Source organism: Madurella fahalii (genome assembly GCF_045866475.1).
Source record: "Madurella fahalii IFM 68171 DNA, scaffold_6, whole genome shotgun sequence".
Taxonomy (NCBI): domain Eukaryota; kingdom Fungi; phylum Ascomycota; class Sordariomycetes; order Sordariales; genus Madurella; species Madurella fahalii.
In genome coordinates this window covers 3,066,417-3,087,067 of record NW_027263976.1, presented here as the reverse complement: position 1 = coordinate 3,087,067, position 20,651 = coordinate 3,066,417, and the positions used below count along the sequence as shown (strand labels likewise).

Genomic DNA, 20,651 nt, shown 5'->3' with positions numbered 1-20,651 from the left:
CCCTGCTCAGAAAAGACAAGCCATCCAGGCAATCATGGATTTCGAGGCAGGAAAAGAAAAAAAAGAAATAATAGTATAAAAAATTCACTCTTATCGTAAAACTATCATGACGTGGTAACCTCATAGAGCTAGCTCTTATGGCAGCAGGGAAAAAGAACAAAACAGAAACGCCCGGAAAGAAATGATAACAACCCCATCAAACCAACCCCGTCCCCTTAGTCCTTCTTGATCAAACTGTCGAAGAGCGGCTTGAGGCTCTTGGCGCTCTTCTTGGGGTACCGCTTCTGGTCGTTGGCATAGTCGACGAACGTCACGCCGAAGCGCGTCTCGTAGCCCTCGGCCCACTCAAAGTTGTCCATGAGCGACCAGGCCATGTAGCCCATGACGTTGACGCCGTCCTCCTCGGACGCCTTGGCCATGGCCCGGACGTAGTCGTCAAAGTACTTGACGCGGAAGTCGTCCTCGACGATCTGCTCGAGCGTCATATCGTTCTCGCCCTTGAGCGACGTGCCGTTCTCCGTCACGTAGATCTTGGGGTAGCCGTACCGCTTGCTGAGCCAGTTGAGCAGGTCCCGGAAGCCCTGCGCGTGCGGCCGCAGCCAGAAGGACTGCGTCTCGGGCCCGATGCAGTCGCCGTTCTTGTTGTAGAAGAGCGTCTCGAGGTTGCCCAGGAAGTCGTCCTCGGGCGGCACCCCCTTCTTGTGCTTGATGTAGTTGGCCGTGTAGTGGTTCATGCCGTAAAAGTCGTTGGACCCCTTGACGAACGCAAGCTCCTCCGGCGTGAAGGTCGGCAGCCGGTCGCCGAGCTGCTTGCGCATCGACTCGGGGTAGTGGCCAAAGTAGATGGGGTCGGCGAACCAGCTGATGGCGAACTCGATCTTGCGGTCGCAAGCCTCGACGTCGGCCGGGTCCTCGGGATCCCACGGGAGCGTGGCATCGCCGTTGAGCGTGATGCCGATCTCGCCGCCCTGGGTCGGCTTGAAGTCGTCGCGGTACGCCTTGACCGCCCGGCCGTGGGCGACCAGAAAGTTGTGGCCGACGATCCACGGCTCGCGCGCGCTGTCGCCGACGGGCGACTTGCTGCGGTCCGACGTGCGGCCGGGCGCGAAGTAGCCCGTGTTGTAGCCAAGGATGGACGAGCACCACGGCTCGTTGAAGGTGATCCAGTGCTTGCACTTGGGCATGGCCTTGAAGCAGACGCGGGCGTAGTGCTCAAAGTCAAGAGGGAACTCCTGCCTGTTCAGGAGGCCGCCGTAGCGCTTCTCTAGCGCATCGGGCAGGTCCCAATGGTACAGCGTGATGAAGGGCTCGATGCCCGCCTCGAGCAGGTCGTCGACGAACTTGACATAGTGGTCGATGCCCGCTTGGTTGATGGGATCGTTGCGCCCGCCGAGCGGGATGATCCGCGACCACGAGAGGGAGAAGCGGTACGCGGTAACGCCTAGCGACTTGAGCAGGTCAATGTCCTCCTTGGTCCGGTGGTACGAGTCGCAGGCCACCGCGCCCGAGCTGCCGTCGGCAATCTTGCCGGGGATGGCGCAGAATGTGTCCCAGATGGACGGGCCACGGCCATCTTCGTTGACAGCTCCCTCAATCTGGTACCTGTGACGGGGGCAAGAAGGCCCAATGTCAGTTGGGGGGGTTTGCTCACGGGCAGAAGAGTGGAGAACGGCTAGACTCACGAAGCAGTCGCGAAGCCCCAGTGGAAGCCCTTGGGAAGAGACATGGTGGGCGAGTTTTTTGGGAAGCACACAGGAATCAAGGGACAGACAGAAGAAGGGGTATCAGACGGGGAGGACGGAGAAGACAGAGAGGGAGCTATGGTTCCCAGCAACAGGATTTCAAGCTGGGGGATGAAGGGCTTCGAGCTGCCTTATATACAAGAACCATCACCACAGTTTCAAGCACATTATTCCCCATTCTCCCGTGTTTCGGACCGTCGACACCGACAAAAAGGCTAGGCATAGCCTGAGATGCGGGCGGCGATCGAACCGTGTGCAGCGCTTGCGCACGACATGGGCCAGGGACCCCCCACCGCGGGGTAAAAGATGGCGTTGGCGAGGAACAAACACGGTAGGGCGGGTAGGGCGAGAGAGGTCGGTGAGTGGTCGACGGGCAGAGGCCCGGAAGTTTTGATGTGGGCAAAATCCACGGGAGGTGGAGACCCCCTACACGCCCACAATGACACCCCACCAACCCCAATCAGGGAAAACAGCCAGTCCCGGGCCACGGAAGACAGCGCAGAAGAAGCCGAGAGTGGCCTTCTGGAAGAGAGGCCAGAGCCTCCGCCAGGCCGGTACCCAGGTACCTTACATACCGGGAGGCTCTACTCTGCCTGAGAGCCGCAGATGCCCATACAGACGACACGTCGTCCAGCGCGGCCTGGAGACGGGCAGATATGGGCTCCGAACCGCGCCAAATTCTGGCGACAATCTCTCCCGGCCCTCTCCCCACCCCGCAGAACCCTTCCGGAAGCACGGCCCGCGGAAGAGCAAGCCTGGGCGCCGGCAGGATAAACTTCGGCAAAACCAGGCGTGGCGGTAGCGAAAACGGGGTCACGACAGGGGCGTTGTCGTAACGAGCACGGCACGACACCGCCCGCGCCCAGATGAGCCTCTTCAACCGCCCGCGAATGTTTGGTTGCCCATGCGCCCTGGGCGAGGCGAAACGACCGCCGCGCCCGTCTGGCAAAAGCCCGGCGGCTGGGCGCAGCCTGCCGATGGCTAAACCTCGGCCAACCTGGCGATTCAGGAAGCCCAACTACGAGCGTAACCGACGGGATCACTTCGGTTCGGGAGCCATCCCGTCTCACACCGTCTTCCACTCTTCTAGGGGCCGGCAACCCCGGCCTGCAGTCCCGGACGCATGAATTTCAATAGTCAGCGGCAGTGGACCTCCAAGTGCACGACTGCATCGCCTGTGGTGCCGTGGGAACCGGTTGCTCCTGACTGTTATCTCGAATCCTATAACTCGGGCCTGACCTTGCATCTCCGTGGATGAGGCAACCGTCTAAATGCATCTTCCATTCCTGCCGGCCTTTGAGAGCGTGGCATGATATTACCTGCCCGTGTAAGTTGGGGTCCCCATCAAGATCTCTTGTGTGAAACGACAATGGCGCCAGAAATAACCCTAGAGGTGCCCCCGATGATGCCTAGTTGATGCCCCTTTTCGCGAACCCAGTAGACGCCAAAGATGCATGGAGGACTCCTGCACCGTGATTCCCCCGGGTGTCGTCAAAGAAGCCCTTGCTCTTAATCAGGGACTGTTCCCAAGATCAACGCAATCCACCCACAGTTGCGGATACCATTAAGACAGGAGGGAGGGAAAATGAAAAGAGGCAAAATGCTTCAAAAAGAAACAAAGAAGAATAAAGAGAGAGGGGGAGAAAGGAAAGACAGAGAAGTGAAATAATCAATGATTAACTCAACGCCCAAAACAAGCCGATGCTCAGATACATAGGCTGTCAATTGCCTCCGCGCAGCACCCCCTCCATACTTCCAACCGCAGCCGTCGCCTCTTCAAGCTCGCCAATCTTCCGCTTTCCGTTTCTCGAACTCGCCGCCTCGGTTTCATCACCGTCCTCCTCGGTCCACTCAACAACCTCCCACTCGACCCTCACCGTGCCGCTCGCGTTCGTTCCCTTCCCCTTGGCCCTGCGCAGCGTACCCAGCCTGCTCCCGTCAGTGAGGGAGTCGAACCACGGCAGCGCGCCGACCGTCCCCAGATGGCCAAGCGACGCCGCCAACCCCCGCCCCGCGGCCTCCAGCATGTTCGTATCCCCGCCGCCCTCCGCCGCGTCTCCTTCGTCCTCCGACCCGGCCCCGGAGGCGGGCGAGCCGGGCAGCAGCCCCAGGTCCTCCAGGTCGGCCAGATCGCCCGGCGACAGGCTCCCCAGTGTGAGCTGGATGAAGTCAGCCTCGCTGCGCGGCTCCTCGGACCAGTACGACAGCGGCGTGCCGCAGAAGCCGCAGAAGTGGCGCATCGAGTGCCGCTCGCGCGGCGACGTGTAGACCCGCTTGATCTGCGCGTTGGTCTCGTCCGGGAAGAAGGCGCACGTGCTGCTGTGGTACCACTGCAGCGGCACGCGGAGGTAGGCCGGGAGCGGGGAGCCGGTGGCGAGCTTGTGCGAGGAGGGATCTGATGGAGAGGGAAGAGGTCAGTAGGTGGGATTAGAGTTGGGTGGGTAGTCTTACGGTGTGATGATGGTTGCGGGTTGAAGAGCACCTGGGCGAGGTGGGCTGTTGTCTCGTCTTTGGGAAATTGGATGATGTAACGGTTGCGGCCGCAGTGGCAACCGCCGCGGAGTAGGCGGTCGGCGCTCATCCTGAACTCTTCGGGTGGGAACACTAGGTAAGCGCGATTCGAGTGACGGTGTGCAGTGATCTGGCGAGGTGGTCTGAGAGGTGGAATCGCTGTTGTTCGGTGCGAGGTATCGTCAATGGCCTGTCCAGGTGTCTTGCCCTGGTTCTCGGGACGAACGGTAATCAAGTCAAGGCAAAGCCGTTTAGGCGGGGTAGAGTTTAAATGAATTCGACGGGCAGGCAGGCAGGACAGCTGGCGCGAACTTGCAGCATGTTATGCCGCGGATGCAATTCAATGCAAGTAAGGTAGGCAGACATTGTGGAAGAGACTAATCGCTACAGTGACTTAAAGCCTTGAGGGTAGGTGATCCAGAGTGACGTCCGATATCAGTCCCCTCCACCACTCACGCTGCGCAATGGCAGCTCTGCTTTACCCTGGCCTTATCTTAGTGCTAAAGTGGTTGCAGCATGCGACCCCACCATGGCTTGCCTGCCTGGTAGTACCGTACAGTACATTGGCTAGCTTTTGCCTTCGTTGGCCAACCCGGCACAACATTTGCTAATGGGGCAGTGGCCAGGTAGCAACCTTTAGGCAGGGTAGGCTCCAATACAGACTACCTTACTACTAGTAATAGACTTTGTGGCTTCACTGTGCTGCACCCCCCTGCGTGGTAAGAAATCAGCAGTTTTGATCCGCTGCCAGGATGTGCCGCCGGGCAATTTGTCCTTTGAGTGGTCCTTGCCGTGGATCTCTGGGCTTCGCGAAGTTCGCTTTGAAGACGTGTTGGCTAGAGAAAAGTTCGTCTGAGCCGTCGATTAAGCCCGTTCCGTGTCTGAAGTCAGTCTGGTCATCACATCAACTAAGATGCCTACTAATAACGAGAATTGCAGTGAAAACAGAGTCAGAAACAATGTTGGAAGTTACTAAGACGGAGATAATCATGACGGTCCGAGCTCTGAACTTGCGAGTCTGTCCTTGGATCGCCACAGCCCCACATTGACTTCTCACCGCCCGGCAGTTCTTCATGGGGGCAGCCAATTTAGCTCTTGTCGCGTCACGCACCCCGGTCCTTCTTGAAGCGCGCCAAGTCCCAAGTTTCTTTGAATCTCCAACTCTCTGCCCACACTGGCGAATTCTCAGTTCTCCATCTCGCTGTATCTGGTCCAGACAACCCCAACATCATGGCAGCTATGTGAGTATTTGCATATCGCCCATATAACCCAGCATCCGAGACACCGACAGAGCTCTGCCCATCCCAATTTTTCCATTCCGACGCTTGCGCACATTGCCGAGCCTGATCCGTAGCTGACAACGCGGATAATAGTGAGAGCTTCGACAACATCTACCTAGACTTGTCCAGGGAGAATGGCAAGTGCAGGTTTGCAGAGAATGGCCTCGGCTGGAAGCCAGCGGGTGGTGGCGAAGCTTTCACTCTCGACCAGAGCAACATTGGCGGCGCGCAATGGAGCAGGGCAGCTAAGGGTTACGAAGTAAAAATTCTGCAGAGGAACTCGGGCATCATCCAGCTAGACGGTTTCCAGCAAGAAGTAAGACCACTGGAACTGACGCGCTAGCGCGGCGCTAATCTCGCAGCAGGACTACGAGCGCTTGAGCAAAATCTTCAAGAATTGGTACAGCACCAATCTCGAGAGCAAAGAGCATTCATTGCGCGGCTGGAATTGGGGCAAGGCCGAGTTCGGCAAGGCCGAGCTCTCCTTCAACGTGCAGAATCGACCCGCCTTCGAGATTCCGTATTCGGAGATATCTAATACGAATCTCGCTGGCCGCAACGAAATCGCGGTCGAGTTTGCTGTCGGCGAGGCGGGCAAGGCGAACGGCGCCAACGGTGCCACTCCAGGGAAGGGCAAGAAGGCTTCGGCCGGGAAGGACCAGCTCGTTGAGATGAGATTCTACATCCCGGGCGTGACAACGCGGAAGGAAGCCGAAGGCGGCGAGGCCGGGAGCGACGCAGACGAAGAAGAGAAGAGCGCTGTGGCACTTTTCTACGATACACTGATAGAAAAAGCGGAAATCGGAGAGACGGCTGGCGACACGATCGCCACATTCCTGGACGTGTTGCATCTCACACCAAGGTTCGTAGACCGTCGCGTTGATCTGAGCAGCTGGCTAAAACTCCTCCAGAGGGCGGTTCGATATCGATATGTACGACGCGTCGTTTCGTCTCCGCGGCAAGACATACGACTACAAGATTCAGTACGAAGCCATCAAGAAGTTTATGGTACTTCCGAAGCCCGACGACCTTCATTTCATGCTCTGCATTGGGCTGGATCCTCCGCTGCGACAGGGCCAGACCCGTTATCCATTCATTGTCATGCAGTTCAAGCAGGATGACGAGGTCACGTTGGACCTCAACCTGTCGGAAGAAGAGCTCAATGGCAGGTACAAGGACAAGCTGCAGGCTCACTACGAGCAACCGCTGCACCAAGTCGTCACATACATCTTCAAGGGTCTCGCAAACAAGAAGGTCACAGCACCTGCAAAGGACTTTACAACGTGAGTTTTTGTTCTCAGAGGTGTCGAGGGGAGCATTGTTAGATGCGCTGACATTTTGCTCCAGCCATCGCCAGCAGTACGGCATCAAGTGCTCAATCAAGGCGAGCGAGGGATTCCTGTACTGCTTGGAAAAGGCATTCATGTTTGTGCCCAAGCCCGCAACCTACATTTCATACGAGCAAACACAGTCGATCACGTTCTCACGTGTGGGCGGCGCGGTATCGGCCCTCTCAACATTCGATATCACGGTCCACATGAAGAGCGGCGCGGGCTCCTCGCAATTCAGTAACATTAACCGTGAGGATCTTAAGGCACTGGAGGATTTCTTCAAACTCAAGGGACTGCGGGTTAAGAACGAAATCGACGAGGATGCGAACCTCCTGGCCGCCGCGATGAGGGACGAGGACATGGCCAGCTCGGACGAGGAAGTTGTCGGGGCCAAGGCCGACCGGGGCTCGGCGGACGAGGATGAGGAGAGTGTGGACGAGGACTTCCAGGCCGAGTCCGACAGTGATGTTGCCGAGGAGTACGACAGCAACCATGAGAGTGATGGTTCCGGCAGCGCAGAAAGCGATGTTGACAATGAGGTTGACGATGAGGATGAAGATGAGGACATGGAGGAGCCCGAGGAGGAAGAGCGGCCGAAAAAGAAGAAAAAGACTGGCTAGATCGTCACGCAACCAGGCTGGGCGAGGTCGGCACGTAAGGTAATTGCGGGCAGTTTATTCTTTGGGGCGTTGAAGGCTGTGTGTGTGGGATTCGGCAGCGACTCGTTGCACCACCCTGGGCTAATAAAAAGACTGAGGTGCCTAAGAGAGGGTTTTGCTTTTGCCCACTAGTCACCTTGATAAGGGTTTCTAGTTTGAACAGATATTAAAGACACACAGGGACCGGGCCAAGAGGTAGTAGCGATATCTATCTCCAGTGTCTTTCAGTCAAACCTTGTTTACCCATAAAATATCTGATGGTTCTACTAGTCGGTGCTGTCCCTGCCCCATGCTCGCCACGATATGGCTCCAGACATTGAGGCAGCACTGAGAGGGCACGTGCGCCGGTACCTAGAGATATCATTACCCCACCAACGTCAGAGTGCCTGATGAAAGCCTGGAATCCACGTTTTGACTTTTTTTCGACTCACTGCCCCACCACCCCAAGCTTGTTCGGCAGCGCAGCATTCCATCAGCCTTTGTTCTGCTCAGCTTCTTCTAGACAGACTTTGCTCACAATACCCACCTATTTCACCACCATCATCCAGTTGCACGGCAATACCAGAGACGTCTGTCTCCACGTCGCGCTCCTACACTCGCATTAGTTTCCCTTGAGCCATCGTGAGACCGCAGGCAATGGACGCCAACTAAGGAGGGGTCCTATCATGCGTATCCGGCGCCACATCTGCCGTATCTGAGAATGCCGACTACTGCATTCCCTCTCCAGCTGCCCGGGTTATAGCAGCTTCGCGAAACGACGATTTCGCCCCGCCGCTGACTTGCAAAATCTGCTCTCCGACATAGGTTTTCTTACGGCAATGGACGCCCAGGTGAGGCCATTTCCCGGCGCCTTACATTCCCCGCAAAAGCTCTTCAATTTCCCAGCCCCGCCATCAAAGCAGGGGAGAGAACCACAAGCTTGCTCCCGCTCCCCCGCCCATCGCCGCCTTGCAGACTAAGCTTTGCTAACAACCCGCCCGCCCGCCCGCAGATCGAGAATGCGATCGAGATCGCCTGGGACCCTTCTTCGGACCAGGCTCTAAAGGGCCAAGCCTTCGACTTCCTCAACCAGCTCCGCGCCGACCCCCAGGCCTGGCAGATCTGTGCATCCCTTTTTACCCGAAACCCCCGAGCATCCGAGGTCGTCCGTCTAGTATCGCTCGAGATAGTCAACAATGCGGTGCACTCGCAGGCCCTGGACGGCGGCGGGCTCGCCTTCCTCAAGCAGTCTCTGCTTGACTACGCCAGACGCGTGTACGGCGGCAATACCCAGGAGCAGATAGACCCACCACATCTTCAAAACAAACTTACGCAAACCCTGACGTATCTCTTTGTCTCGTTGTACAAGGAGGGCTGGGAGAGCTTTATCGATGACTTCCTGGCGCTCGCCCAAAAAGACAATCTCCCGGGGGTGATCATGTACCTGCGCATCTTGGGCTCCATCCACGATGAGATCGCCGATCTGATGCTGAGTCGCCAAGAAAATGAGGCGAAGCGTAACAATGATCTCAAGGACTTGGTGCGAGAGCGAGACATGCGCAAGATTGCCGCGTCTTGGCGGGACATACTGGCCCGGTATAGCAACCAGAACGACGTCGTGGTCGAGTCGACGCTAAAGATCATTGGAAAGTGGGTGAGCTGGATCGACATCCACCTGGTCATTAACCAGGAGATGCTCAACCTCCTATTGCCCCTGGTCGGGAGGTCGAAGGCGGCCGGAGGCGAGGATAAGGTGAGAGACGTTGCTGTTGATACCTTCACCGAGATTGTGGCCAAGAAAATGAAGCCCAGCGACAAGATCGAGATGATCTCGTTCCTCAATCTCCGCGAGATCGTCACACAGTTGCTGGCAAGCCCGCCTCTGGAAGAGTGGAAGGGGACGTCCCGATACGATACCGACCTTGCCGAAGCCGTTGCCAAATTGGTCAACACCATCATGACAGACGTGGTACGCGTGTTGGAGGACAGCAAAGCCGACCATGACACGAGGGCAAAGGCTGAGCAGCTTCTCCGGGATTTCCTGCCATCCCTACTCCGTCTCTTCTCGGACGAGTACGACGAAGTCTGCTCGACCGTTATCTCCTCGTTGACCGATCTCTTGACCTTCCTTCGCAGGGTCGGGACACTCCCGCCCGCCTACTCGGAGATGCTGCGCCCGATCTTGAGCGCTGTTGTGCTGAAGATGAGGTACGACGAGACATTCAACTGGGGGAACGAAGACGAACAAACAGACGAGGCTTTATTCCAAGACCTGCGCAAGAAGCTTCAGATTCTTCAGAAAAGCATTGCGTCTGTCGACGAGAATCTCTGTATAGAATTCTTAAGCGATCTAGTAGCAAACATGTTTTCGACCCTGGAACAACAAGGATCGCAGATGGACTGGCGGGATCTCGACCTCGCACTGCATGAGATCTATTTGTTCGGCGAGCTTGCTCTGCCCAACATGGGGCTAGCTCAGAAGAGTCAGCCAAGCAGCGTCGCCGCCGAGCGGCTCGCCGTCATGATGAGCAAAATGGTCGAGTCAGGTAAGGAGATCCCCCGAGTCACCTCTTGCCTTGGGACCTGTAAACTTACCCACATCTCCAGGCATCGCCAACTACCCTCACCCCGCAATCCTTCTTCAGTATATGGAAATCTGCACCAGGTATAACAACTTCTTCGAGAACCAGCAGCGCTATATCCCACAAGTACTGGAAAACTTTGTCCGGCTGGTGCACCATGACCATGTCAGGGTCCGAACAAGGTCCTGGTATCTGTTTCTCCGATTCGTGAAGACCCTCCGGGCACAGGTCGGCAATGTGGCCAAGACAGTGATCGAATCCATCAGCGACCTCCTACCCATCAAAGCCGAGGTCCCGGGTACCGATGCTGACGACGACATGTCGTCTGATGAGTCTGACCACTCAGCGGATGCCGTCTTCACCAGTCAGCTCTTCCTCTACGAGGCCATCGGGTACATCTCGTCAACCTCGGCCACACCCCCTGCCGATCAGGCGCTGTACGCGCGGTCGGTCATGGAGCCGCTCTTCTCGGACATGAGCGTACACCTGGAGCGAGCCAAGTCGGGGGATGCGCAGGCCATACTACAGGTGCACCACATTATCATGGCTCTGGGGACCCTAGCAAACGGCTTTGCCGACGCCACTGCCGGACAGGGGGACCGGCGACCGCAGCCGCCACAGCCCATCTCGGACGAGTTCTCGAGGGCCGCCGAGGCCATCCTCATTGCACTGAACCAGCTCAATGGCAGCGGCGAGATCCGCGCCGCATGCCGGTCAGCCTTCTCGCGGCTGCTGAGTGTGCTGGGTTCTGCCGTCTTGCCCCAACTGCCCCAGTGGATCGAAGGGCTACTCTCTCGCAGTTCTAGCAAGGACGAGATGGCCATGTTTCTCCGCCTCCTGGCACAGGTGGTCTATAACTTCAAGGGCGACATCTATACCATTCTCGATCTCCTCCTGACCCCACTGCTCCAACGCGTATTTGGCGGGTTGTCCGAGCCCATCAACGGAACAGACGACGAGGTCCAATTGCAGGAGCTAAGCCGTGAATACGTATCGTTCGTGCAAGTCATCCTCCTCAACGATCTCGGGGGCGTCCTGGTCAGCACATCAAATCAAGGCGTCTTCGAATCACTCGTGTCGTCCATCATCAACATCGCCAAGACGCTCACACACGGGAACCTCGTGTCAAGCCGGATCGCCTGCAATGTGCTCAGCCGGATGGCCTCGCAGTGGGGAGGGCCGGATGTTGCCACCGTCGGCGAGAACCCGGTCACGACGGGTCAGCCGGCGCCGGCTATCCCCGGCTTCGACCAGTTTATGATTGAGCAGTTTCACGGGCTCTGCTGGGAGGTACTGCAGGACTCGGGGTTCCGGCCAAACAATGACGCGCAGTCACGGCAGATTCTCAACGAAATCGCTGGGATTCAGCAGCTTATTTACCTCAAGACGGGCGACTCGTTCATCCGGCATTTGCAGACGAATACGTTCCCCCAACTCGGCATAGACGGCACCGAGTACCTGCGTGTACTGACCTCCTCGACGGAACGCAAGCCGGTTGTTACGTACCTTTTGAACTTACTCAAAAGCCGGAGATAGCGGGTGATGGTGTATACGTAGTCGAGGCAAATCCGATGTCCACTTAACCGCCCTTGACCTTCCTTGTTTTATTTGAATTCCTGTTGATTTCTTACTTTCCTATATCAACTATCAGCGGCAAGAGTGATTTGATTTGATTCGATTTGCATTAACACGGGAGTTGGGTGGGAAGACTGACTGCTGGCCCCATGGCAAAGACAAAACCAGAATTATACGTTTCCATTAACACACACATCCACGTCCCGTTCGCCGTCCACCATTAGCCAACATACGCCTTGCGAAAACACACTGCCACATGTAGATGGAGTTGCTTCTTACTGCACCCGATGGGGCTTCTTGTCTATAGCGATATTTTGATGAAGCTGGGTTGAACGAGGGGGAAAGGGGGCAGGGCAGAGAGCTTGCTTTAGCTGTGCTAAAGCGGAAGAGGATGGTGGGAGTCTAGATGGGGAGGTGGGACACTGCCATTCAGACAACCCCATGGCCCTTTATTCTTTTCTTTTCTCCCTCTCTCTCTTTCTCTCTATCTATCTATTTTTTTTTTTTTTTGTAACACGGTCTTGCTTGGCGTACCAGTCTATCATATCCACCGGTACCTAGCTCTCTCGTGGGGAGGATTGAAATGGTTAAGATCTTTTATCAGTAGAAACGTCTATACGGAGGCGTAACTGTCCGGATTCCCCGTCTGAACACGCATATTGTTGCAAAAGATATGAGGAAACTAGGAAAGGCGGAGACCGGGCTGGTTCGTCAGTGTCTGTTTTCTCGATTTGCAATCAGTCATCGTAACTGGCATGACGCCAAGCTCCAGGTTACAGTACCCGCCTATTGGGGACGTCTGATGGTGGGTAGGCTTCCGTCCTTGGCTTTCCCCACGAACCTTTAGACACTTGTTCTATATATCTTACTGTAATACTAGTTTGATCCTAAAGTCTTGCAACGGTGCAGGGCCATTTATCTGGAGAATGGTTTCTAAATCAACTTTCTTGCTCGGTTGCAAGGTTATTAGATCTAGCAAGCGGTGCTGTCCTCTACCAACATCCTAATCCCGTAAAGTTAAACACGGCGAAACGTACACCAGATATTCACACGGTTCAGCCTTGAGGCGGAATATCCATTTTCGCAGGCGCCCACATAACAGCAGTCATCCGCCGCTAAAGCACTGGGGTAGAAGCGACGCAATATTCGGGTAGCTGAAGCGAAAGCTCAATGATGAGGCTTGCAGCGTTGAATTCAATTACATGGCGGCGTAAGCGAAGGAATGTTTCCTGCTCCGCATACAGTACTATTACTTGCGTTGCCTTCAGCCCACCTTGGTAAGAGCAACGATGTTGAGGCGCCAACATGGATTTTCAAACCAGCCCCTTACGCCTACTCGTAATGTGTAGGTAAGATCCAATCTGCCACTGGGCTAATGCAGTTACAGTCTAGCACCTTAACAGCGCCGGTTCGATATACATTCTCGTTACTCCTTCCTCGTTAATACGCCGGATATCGAATACAACCCGCTTCCTACCCTAACTTCGGCCACAAGCTGGAGCACACTCTCCACACGACTACATGAGGTTAGGCGGAGTTGGGGTCTCATGAACTGGCAGCAGTATAGTCAGCACAACCCAACATCGAAGTTCACAGACTTGGCTTATGCGTAGGTGTACTCGCTGTCTCGAGACGCATGCATCCCCGCCGGTGCAGCGTTCGCTCAAGGGCCCAGGCATGTCCTCGACTATCGTGGGGCTTTGGGTTATTGTTGCCACGGGCACGGACACATGCTTACCGAGGACATCGAGCGCAAAGGTTCGGGAAAATAGCAAGGGGAAGCCCATGCATATCAACCAACCGCGTCAAAGGTTTGGGCAGGGCCAAGTTCAAAGAAATGATCTTCTGGTCCGGGTCTGTGCTTTTGTGGGAGACAAACTCTGGTGATGATGCGCGAGGAGCCCGACTCTATGTTGCGCAGTGACTGAGCTTCATCAACAATGATGCAGTAGAAATGAAAGCCATCAAGGGGAAAGGACATGATATAGCACTTGATGGCGATCTTCTCCCTCCGGATCATACGGTCCTTCAGGTACTGCTCCTGGATCTTGATGCGTTTCTTGATCTCGTCATGGAACTCCGCTTCCATGCTTGGAGGAATAGCACCGAGCGCCTCCCACATGTCGCCGGCGTCCCTGGCATCCAGGAGTTCATCATGCTCCTGGATTCCTTCATTGACCGACTCGAGCTAGTTCAAGACATCATTGAGGGCGCTGGCCACTTAATAACATTTACATATCTCACCACCTATCCATACAACGTAAGTACATCTGCAGAGTCAAAAACAAGTTTCTGCATTCTACTCTACCAACCCGCAGCCCGAGTCAGCAGCCAACGCGACTTGAGACTCAACGTGGAAGACATCACCACGGATCCTCCCCCTGACTCACATTGCCATCCCCTTCGACACCCTGCACCCTGAGCAAGTTTTCCCAAGCAAGAGCGGTCTCGACAATTCTCGTCGCGAGACCAGGCCGCGGTGTACCTGACTCAAACGAGAGCTCGCGACGGTCCCGGCCCGGTCCCGGTCCCGTTCCCAACGCCAGCCTCACCACCGATCTACCACCGCGGCCCCTATTACGCAGCGGCCGCAAACAAGATTTCCATTCCCGCACCCCGCGAGCAACCGCGCTTCGCTGGAGCCGCCCCACCGGCGGCCCTGGCGTCGGACTGCCCCCGCGCCCCCCCGCTGCAGGCCAGATAGACGGGCACCGTGGGTGCAGCGGCAGGGAAGCCCCGCCGGCCGGCGGCAACCTCCCCAAAGCCTCGCGTCATCGCCTGCTTAACCAAGGGGCAAAAGATGACCGCCAAGCGGCGGCGGCGGCGCAGCGAGCGAGCGAGCGAGCCGGAGGAATAGCACGGGTCGTTGAGAGCTCTCGGCTCCGTCTCGGACAGCTGAGCACGCCTGTGCGGCCCGCGCGCGTGTGTGTCATCCGCGGCGCGGTCCGTGGGCGGCGAAGGGCCGACGCCGGCTCCCGGCTCGGGCTGGGAGCTGGGCTAGACTGGACTGGGCTGGACTGGACTGCGAAGGCCGGAGAGGGTGGGGGCGTCGCGGACGAGGACAGCTCAGAGTTGAATTTGGACTCGTAGCGGAGGTGGATTGTGTTGGGGGGTTGGAGAATGGGGGGTTTTGATGGTGAGTGAAGTTGTGATGAGCGAAGTTTGCTAAAGGGTTTGTGACGTGGGGGATGGGCAAAGGTTGGATTCGGGGAGGGCTGATATGGACAAGGCATTTTGGGCTGCTCGTTGGGGGATTTGGATCTCAACTAGTAAGTACTTGGTGAGAGATTGTCTGCCTGGATATCATTACCAGCGGTACTAGCTGCGTAGGGAATACGAACGTATTTCTGTCCTCTTCCCTTGGCTCTCGCTTGAAAAGCCTTTTTTTCGGACAGTGAATTAGTGCCTCGCGGAATAAGGACTATCGTCGCCTTGGTTACCATCTCATTTTCCTTGTTTTGTCCCTTTTTTCCTTCGGTTCTCTTCATCTCTTCCCTCCTATTTCTTCATTTTATCTTCATCCCGTCCTCGACTGTTGTCACTGCTAGCATGAGGGTTAGGATAGTGATCGCGTAGTAGGGAAAGATGAATTACGGCCCTGCGAGTTGCCCGTGTTCCAAAGGCAAGCTCTCAACAAGACAGAAGAACCCCTGCATAGCAACCTAATGACAACGGTTATCGCAGTGTGAGAGAGTATCTACCATTCACGTCACCGCCTACGTTTATGCCTGACGTCGTGATAGTGCCTAGCTAGGTATCACCATATCGTCGATTGCTAGCGCGAAGTACATCAGTCCATGAAGATCAAGATTGCCAGCAATATTGATTACGGAGATTTCCCTCTCCAGAGCTAGACGGCTAGTCGCCCAAAGGGCCGGCGAGTTGCTTCTATCCAAAGTAGTCGTGACTTGGCGAGCCGGATAGGGTAGAGCAGGTAAATATACTGTTGGTATCCAAGGATGACTCGTGAACTGAAGAGATAAACTAAGGCTTATCATCTCCGAACCCCTGCTCCAGGTAGCTAAGGTACAAAACCCCAAGCATTACCAGTAGTATGTACCTCCCGAACCATCATCCCATCCCATCCCATCCCATCCCATCCCATCCCATCCCATCCCATCCCATCCCATCCCATCCCATCCCATCCTATCCAGTCTCATCACAACCAAATGCCCCAATGCAAAGAAACCTAATCAACCAAAACCCTCCTCTCCAGCTCTCCGAACCCGGACAAAAACCCCGCAAACAACCTCACCGCAAACTCGACATCCCTACTCCCCCCCGTCTCCCGAATGCTATGCATACTCAGCTGGGGATTCCCCAGATCCAGCGTCCTGACACCCATCTTGGCTGACAGCATGGGACCGATGGTGCTCCCGCAAGGCGAGTCGTTCTTGACGACAAACAGCTGCAGGGGCACGCCGGCCCGCCGCGCCACCTCCTGCACGAGCACGATCCCGGGCGAGTTGGTGGCGTAGCGCTGGTTGGCATTGATCTTGATGACGGTGCCCTTGTTCATGGCTGGCTGGTGGTTCCGCTCGTACTTGGCCGCGTAGTTGGGGTGGATCGAGTGGGCCATGTCGGCCGACACGAGGAACGAGGTGGCGAGCGTCTGTTCGAAGGCGGTCGAGGTGGCGTCTACGGGGGATGAGGAAGAGGACAAGCCCGGAAGGACGGAGAGTCGGCGGAGGATGGCGGGTAGGAGGTTCGAGTCCGCACCGTGTGCGGATAGCGAGCCGATCTCTTCGTGGTCGAAGCAGGCTACCAGCCGGATGGAGGTGTCTGTGGCGAGGGTGGAGGTGGAGGACTGGACCGACTCGATCAGCCCCTTGATGCTGCAGAAGGTCATATTGAGGTTGTCGAGGCGCGCGGAGAAGATGAACTCGTCGTTGAGGCCGCCGAGGCAAGCCTTTTGAGTGTCGTAGAGGACAAGCTCGAAGTCGACGATCTGGGAGACGTCGACGCCGGCTTGCTGGGCGACGAGGGAGAGGAACGCCGGATGGTGCCGCTCGGGCATGGCTTTGAGGGGCTGGAAGTCGCCGTCGTCGGAGGCCGTCTCTGTCGCCTCGGCCGGCTTATTCAGCTCGGTCTCGGCCAGGCCCGCGACCGGCAGGAGCTCGTCTTCCTTGTTGGGGTTGAAATTGGACTCGCGGTGCAGGTGGATGGCCAGGGACGGGATCCTCAGGATCGGCTTGTCCACCTTGACGAGCTTCTGCACGAAATGACCGTTGTCACCTTCACCCTCTCGCACCAGCACCCGGCCGGCGATGCTCAGGTCCCGGTCGAACCAGCTATGCCAGATGCCGCCGCCGTACGTCTCAACACCGACCTGCAGGAAGCCGTTGGCGGTACGCTTGCTGACGGGCTTGAGGCGGAGGCAGGGGGAGTCGGTGTGGGCACCGATCATGCCGATGGGGTTGCCGGGCTGCCACCGTTCGCCGACGGCAAAGGCGACGACCGAGGAGCCGTTGCGCGTCAGGTAGTACTTTCCACCGGGCTTCACCGTCGAAGCCCAGTTGTCACGCTCCTTGATGCTGGTGAAGCCGGCGGCCTCGAGGAGTGAGGCGGCGCTGGCGACGGCATGGTAGGCTGTGGAAGGAGCGCGGGGTCGTCAGTTCACATCCTTTGCTTTCCTCAACCACACACCAGCAGGGGGTAGGCGGTTGGGGGGGAAGGGGCCGGCATACGAGTCGGCGACGCGTTGACAAAGTCTAGCAACTCGAGGGCGGATTTCGGGGGTGACATTCTAGCGGTGGGACGGAGAGCGGATGCGGAAAAGAAGCGTGCTGTCGCACGGCCAATCTGGACTCGTACCACGGCGCGGGAGCCGGAGCAGCTGGAGCACCTGGAGATGAAGCACCTGTGCAAGGAAGCGGCCGAGACGAGCTGAAGCGAATGCACCGTTGAGAAGGCCCGCTTGTTGGCGAGCATTGAGGAGAGTGGTATATTTAGAGGTGCGGGGAAGAGAGAAGGCATTTCCGTCCACCTACCACAGAGGTCAGGTACCTTAGCTCCAGCTGCGCAGCTTCCCCTTCACAACCGACTTCAGCTCCTCAGCGGGGGTCTCGCTTCCCTGCAGCCGCTCTGCGTCTCTCAATTGTGTGAGGCGCCCCAGACGGGTCCACCTGAGTTCCGGCAGGGTGCCGACGGGCCGGGTGCGAGACTTCCCCGCAAACGTTGTCTTTGAGATGTCCCTCCCGGCGTCGGTTCTGCAAACATCTTGCCGTGCGCCATCCGTACCCAGTACCGGCCGGCCGGCTCGCCAGCAGTTATTTGACTCCCACAAAACACGGTTTAATTGGTAACGATGGCACTCCAATCGATTGCAGAAACCGATGCGCAACCTTATCGATTAGAGATCCAAAGCACGCTGACCAGCCAATCGCTGTCAAGATAATTCCAATGTTGCAGTGTACGGTATCCACTTCTCAGGCAGGCGTTGACGGGAACGGTAACTGCCGCCTGGCAACCTTGTCACGTTCCGGATGTGGCCGATCTTTGCAAGCTGGTAGGCCATCTCGGGGGGGGGGAAGGAGCTTCGCTGAGAAAATTCTTTGCTTTCTGCGTCTTGCATCTTGCGCGTTGACAAATGAGACGGATGACTGCTCAGACCTTCGCCAGCCCATTCGGGGCAGCGCCTGGTTTGCTGCTCCCCCCATCGGTCAGTGCTAATGAACTGATGATGCTGACCGCCCCATATCTGGTCTTTCACCGAGTGACGCACATCTACCCAACCGGCACAACACAGCACAGCCCAGGTCACGGCGTTGTACCAAGTCAAATCTTGGTCGTAGAGCAGGCTGTAAGCCTCGTCTTCGAGGTATCTGCAGTCAGAATCAGAACCGGACTGACAAATTTTCGCAGAGGCCCGCGCTGAGCGGCCGCAGGCAGGTTCTTGACGGTGGACTTGCATTTGGGGTGCGCTGTTGTCGGTTGGGTTGTCACCAGCCCAGCTACGCGAAGGGGGGCCAAGCTAGGAGAACAAGTCATCAATGGTGTGGCATACACACATGACACGCATGACCGGTTGTGACGGCCTGGGTCTGACGTGGATGAGAAGGCTGAGGCTCTGCTCTCCCACTTTCCGTCACTTCACCCTTCTACCCCTTCTCTCTTCGTTCTACGCTGCCAGATTCAATTCGTGGGTTCTGGTACTGTACTGTCCGAAGAGGCTGCGGCAATTATGCCCAAGCCCATCATGGCTGGGAGGTGCCGATCGGGGCCGACGCCACCAACCGATACAGATCAGACATGCGACACTCCCTCATCATCTGGGCACTGGTGGTGAGAACAATTGCCGGATATTCCTGCAATTTTACCGACATGTAGAGTCTCTGCTGCTACCAGGCACAGGCCAATGTCAACCACTCAAGGTCCTCTTTGTGAACGTAAGCAGATAGACAAGGGGCCGGAGGGTTCGCGACGGGCCGGGCAGAGGCAGCAAACATGTGCAAATTCATAGGCCTAAACCGTGGATCTTTCGTTCCCCGTTTTTCAATGCCACCTGTTGGCTCGAGATCGCTAGGGGCCAAGGTAGGGGCCGAGGCACCGCTTCTCGTCTAGGTAGCATGGAGCCTAGCTGTTTAGGTCGCGTCTCGTCGCCTTGGGCAGGTGGGGTTCAGAAGCTCGGCTGTTGGAATTGCAGTAAATGCAAAACTGCCATTCCCCCCGTTCGATGGCTCAGAGCAGTCGAGGCAACTCAAACTTGGCCACTCAATTTTTGCTACTGTGTTGGCAAAATTAATTATTGCCTGAACAAACCACCGACCCTGACCATCTGCTCTCATTCTTCCTGCCTGTCATCCGCCATGTGGAATGACACCTTGGGTGACCAGCCAAGCCAGGGATTTGGGTTAACCTGCATTGGAGATCAGTTCGGGCCCGGGTCCAGCCAAGGACAGGGGAACAGTGAGAGAGGGAAAAAAAAAAAAAAAAAAAAAAAAAAAAGGAAATAGAAGAAAGAGGGAAAGTCATAAAAAGCAAACGGGCAGCCCCAATCCGGTGTGATCACATCGAGAAAATGCAACACAGGAACCCCAAACCTACCCGCACCTGTCCCTTTTCTGCCATGACCGGGCCAATGGGCAGGGGGTAACGAAACCCTGGCTCGCGTGGCTTATCCGGGCAGCTTGGCCAATCGTAGTGCCCGAGCCGGGTAAGGGCCCTTGGCCCCGCGCAGAGGCGTTGCTGGCGACTCGATGGGTCGCATTGGTGTTCTTGCATGTTGAAGGAATAGCGCGACAAAGGGAATTTGGTCTGGATGACGCGTGTTTTGCACGCAATGGTCCTAATCCATTTGCACCCTTACAATCTATCCCTTTATCGTTGAGGGATGGGGGCCGGAAGGTTGTCACCGGGAGAGAGAGGGAATCAGCCGGGCTGTGACGATTTGGGTCCAAGCTCTTCAGATCCAGCCCACCTTACCCACGCCGCTGAATTTGGCCGTGACGATCAGACGGCCCTGCTGTGTCAAAAAGCCTGAGCAATCCCCAAACGGTGCGGTTTTCGGTCTGTATGCTACCTTGTCTTTCCTTTCTCGATCTCTGGTGCGCCATGCCCGCGCCGGAACCGAAATACTCCCTTGTGCTGCCTGTCCGCCGACGTTTCCCACGTCATCGGAACGTGCCATCTCGAGATCCCGGGTACCGGGTGGTGGCCCCGCTTCTTGGATCAAGGGAACAAGTCGCTTCTTTGAGCCATCATCTTCGCTGACCGAAATCTGCTCAGTTATTCTATCACGGTTCGAAGCTAGGCAATGCTTGAATAGTCTTAGTATTCGCTGCCCTCTCCGCCCACAAGCATTTGGCTGTTGTGTGTGACTTGATCCATATCAAAGCGGTGTTATGTGACGGACCCCATGCAAGTTTCTCCATTTGCTAGTCTATGCAACTTGCGGCCTGGCGTCTCTTCCTAACCTTTTCTCGGCCAGATCTTGGCTTCCCACCTCCAATTTTCATCATCATATGAACGACTGTTGACAAGCCTCCTTCAC

General features: G+C 56.5%; 6 protein-coding genes across 6 annotated transcripts; 2 read left to right on the top strand and 4 right to left on the bottom strand.

The window, feature by feature from the left end:
• Nucleotides 1-215: 215 nt before the first annotated feature.
• Nucleotides 216-1,726, bottom strand: MFIFM68171_10953 (uncharacterized protein; the record flags this gene model as incomplete). Its single annotated transcript, XM_071066372.1, has 2 exons — nt 216-1,602; nt 1,683-1,726. The coding sequence occupies 2 exons, from the start codon at nt 1,724-1,726 to the stop codon at nt 216-218; spliced, it is 1,431 nt and encodes a 476-aa protein (XP_070922473.1).
• Nucleotides 1,727-3,463: 1,737 nt separating this feature from the next.
• On the bottom strand, nt 3,464-4,323 carry MFIFM68171_10952 (uncharacterized protein; the record flags this gene model as incomplete). The annotated part of the gene is made up of 2 exons (XM_071066371.1): nt 3,464-4,137; nt 4,194-4,323. The coding sequence occupies 2 exons, from the start codon at nt 4,321-4,323 to the stop codon at nt 3,464-3,466; spliced, it is 804 nt and encodes a 267-aa protein (XP_070922472.1).
• Nucleotides 4,324-5,483: 1,160 nt separating this feature from the next.
• On the top strand, nt 5,484-7,484 carry POB3 (FACT complex subunit; the record flags this gene model as incomplete). The annotated part of the gene is made up of 5 exons (XM_071066370.1): nt 5,484-5,494; nt 5,627-5,849; nt 5,899-6,395; nt 6,445-6,816; nt 6,881-7,484. 5 exons carry the CDS (start codon nt 5,484-5,486, stop codon nt 7,482-7,484), a joined length of 1,707 nt encoding a protein of 568 aa, XP_070922471.1.
• An 857-nt stretch (nt 7,485-8,341) lies between these two features.
• Nucleotides 8,342-11,620, top strand: LOS1 (pre-tRNA nuclear export protein; the record flags this gene model as incomplete). The annotated part of the gene is made up of 3 exons (XM_071066369.1): nt 8,342-8,353; nt 8,515-10,048; nt 10,110-11,620. The coding sequence occupies 3 exons, from the start codon at nt 8,342-8,344 to the stop codon at nt 11,618-11,620; spliced, it is 3,057 nt and encodes a 1,018-aa protein (XP_070922470.1).
• A 1,831-nt stretch (nt 11,621-13,451) lies between these two features.
• On the bottom strand, nt 13,452-13,781 carry MFIFM68171_10949 (uncharacterized protein; the record flags this gene model as incomplete). The annotated part of the gene is made up of 1 exon (XM_071066368.1): nt 13,452-13,781. The coding sequence occupies one exon, from the start codon at nt 13,779-13,781 to the stop codon at nt 13,452-13,454; it is 330 nt and encodes a 109-aa protein (XP_070922469.1).
• A 2,067-nt stretch (nt 13,782-15,848) lies between these two features.
• MFIFM68171_10948 (uncharacterized protein) lies at nt 15,849-17,404 on the bottom strand (the record flags this gene model as incomplete). Its single annotated transcript, XM_071066367.1, has 2 exons — nt 15,849-17,248; nt 17,347-17,404. 2 exons carry the CDS (start codon nt 17,402-17,404, stop codon nt 15,849-15,851), a joined length of 1,458 nt encoding a protein of 485 aa, XP_070922468.1.
• Nucleotides 17,405-20,651: the final 3,247 nt, after the last annotated feature.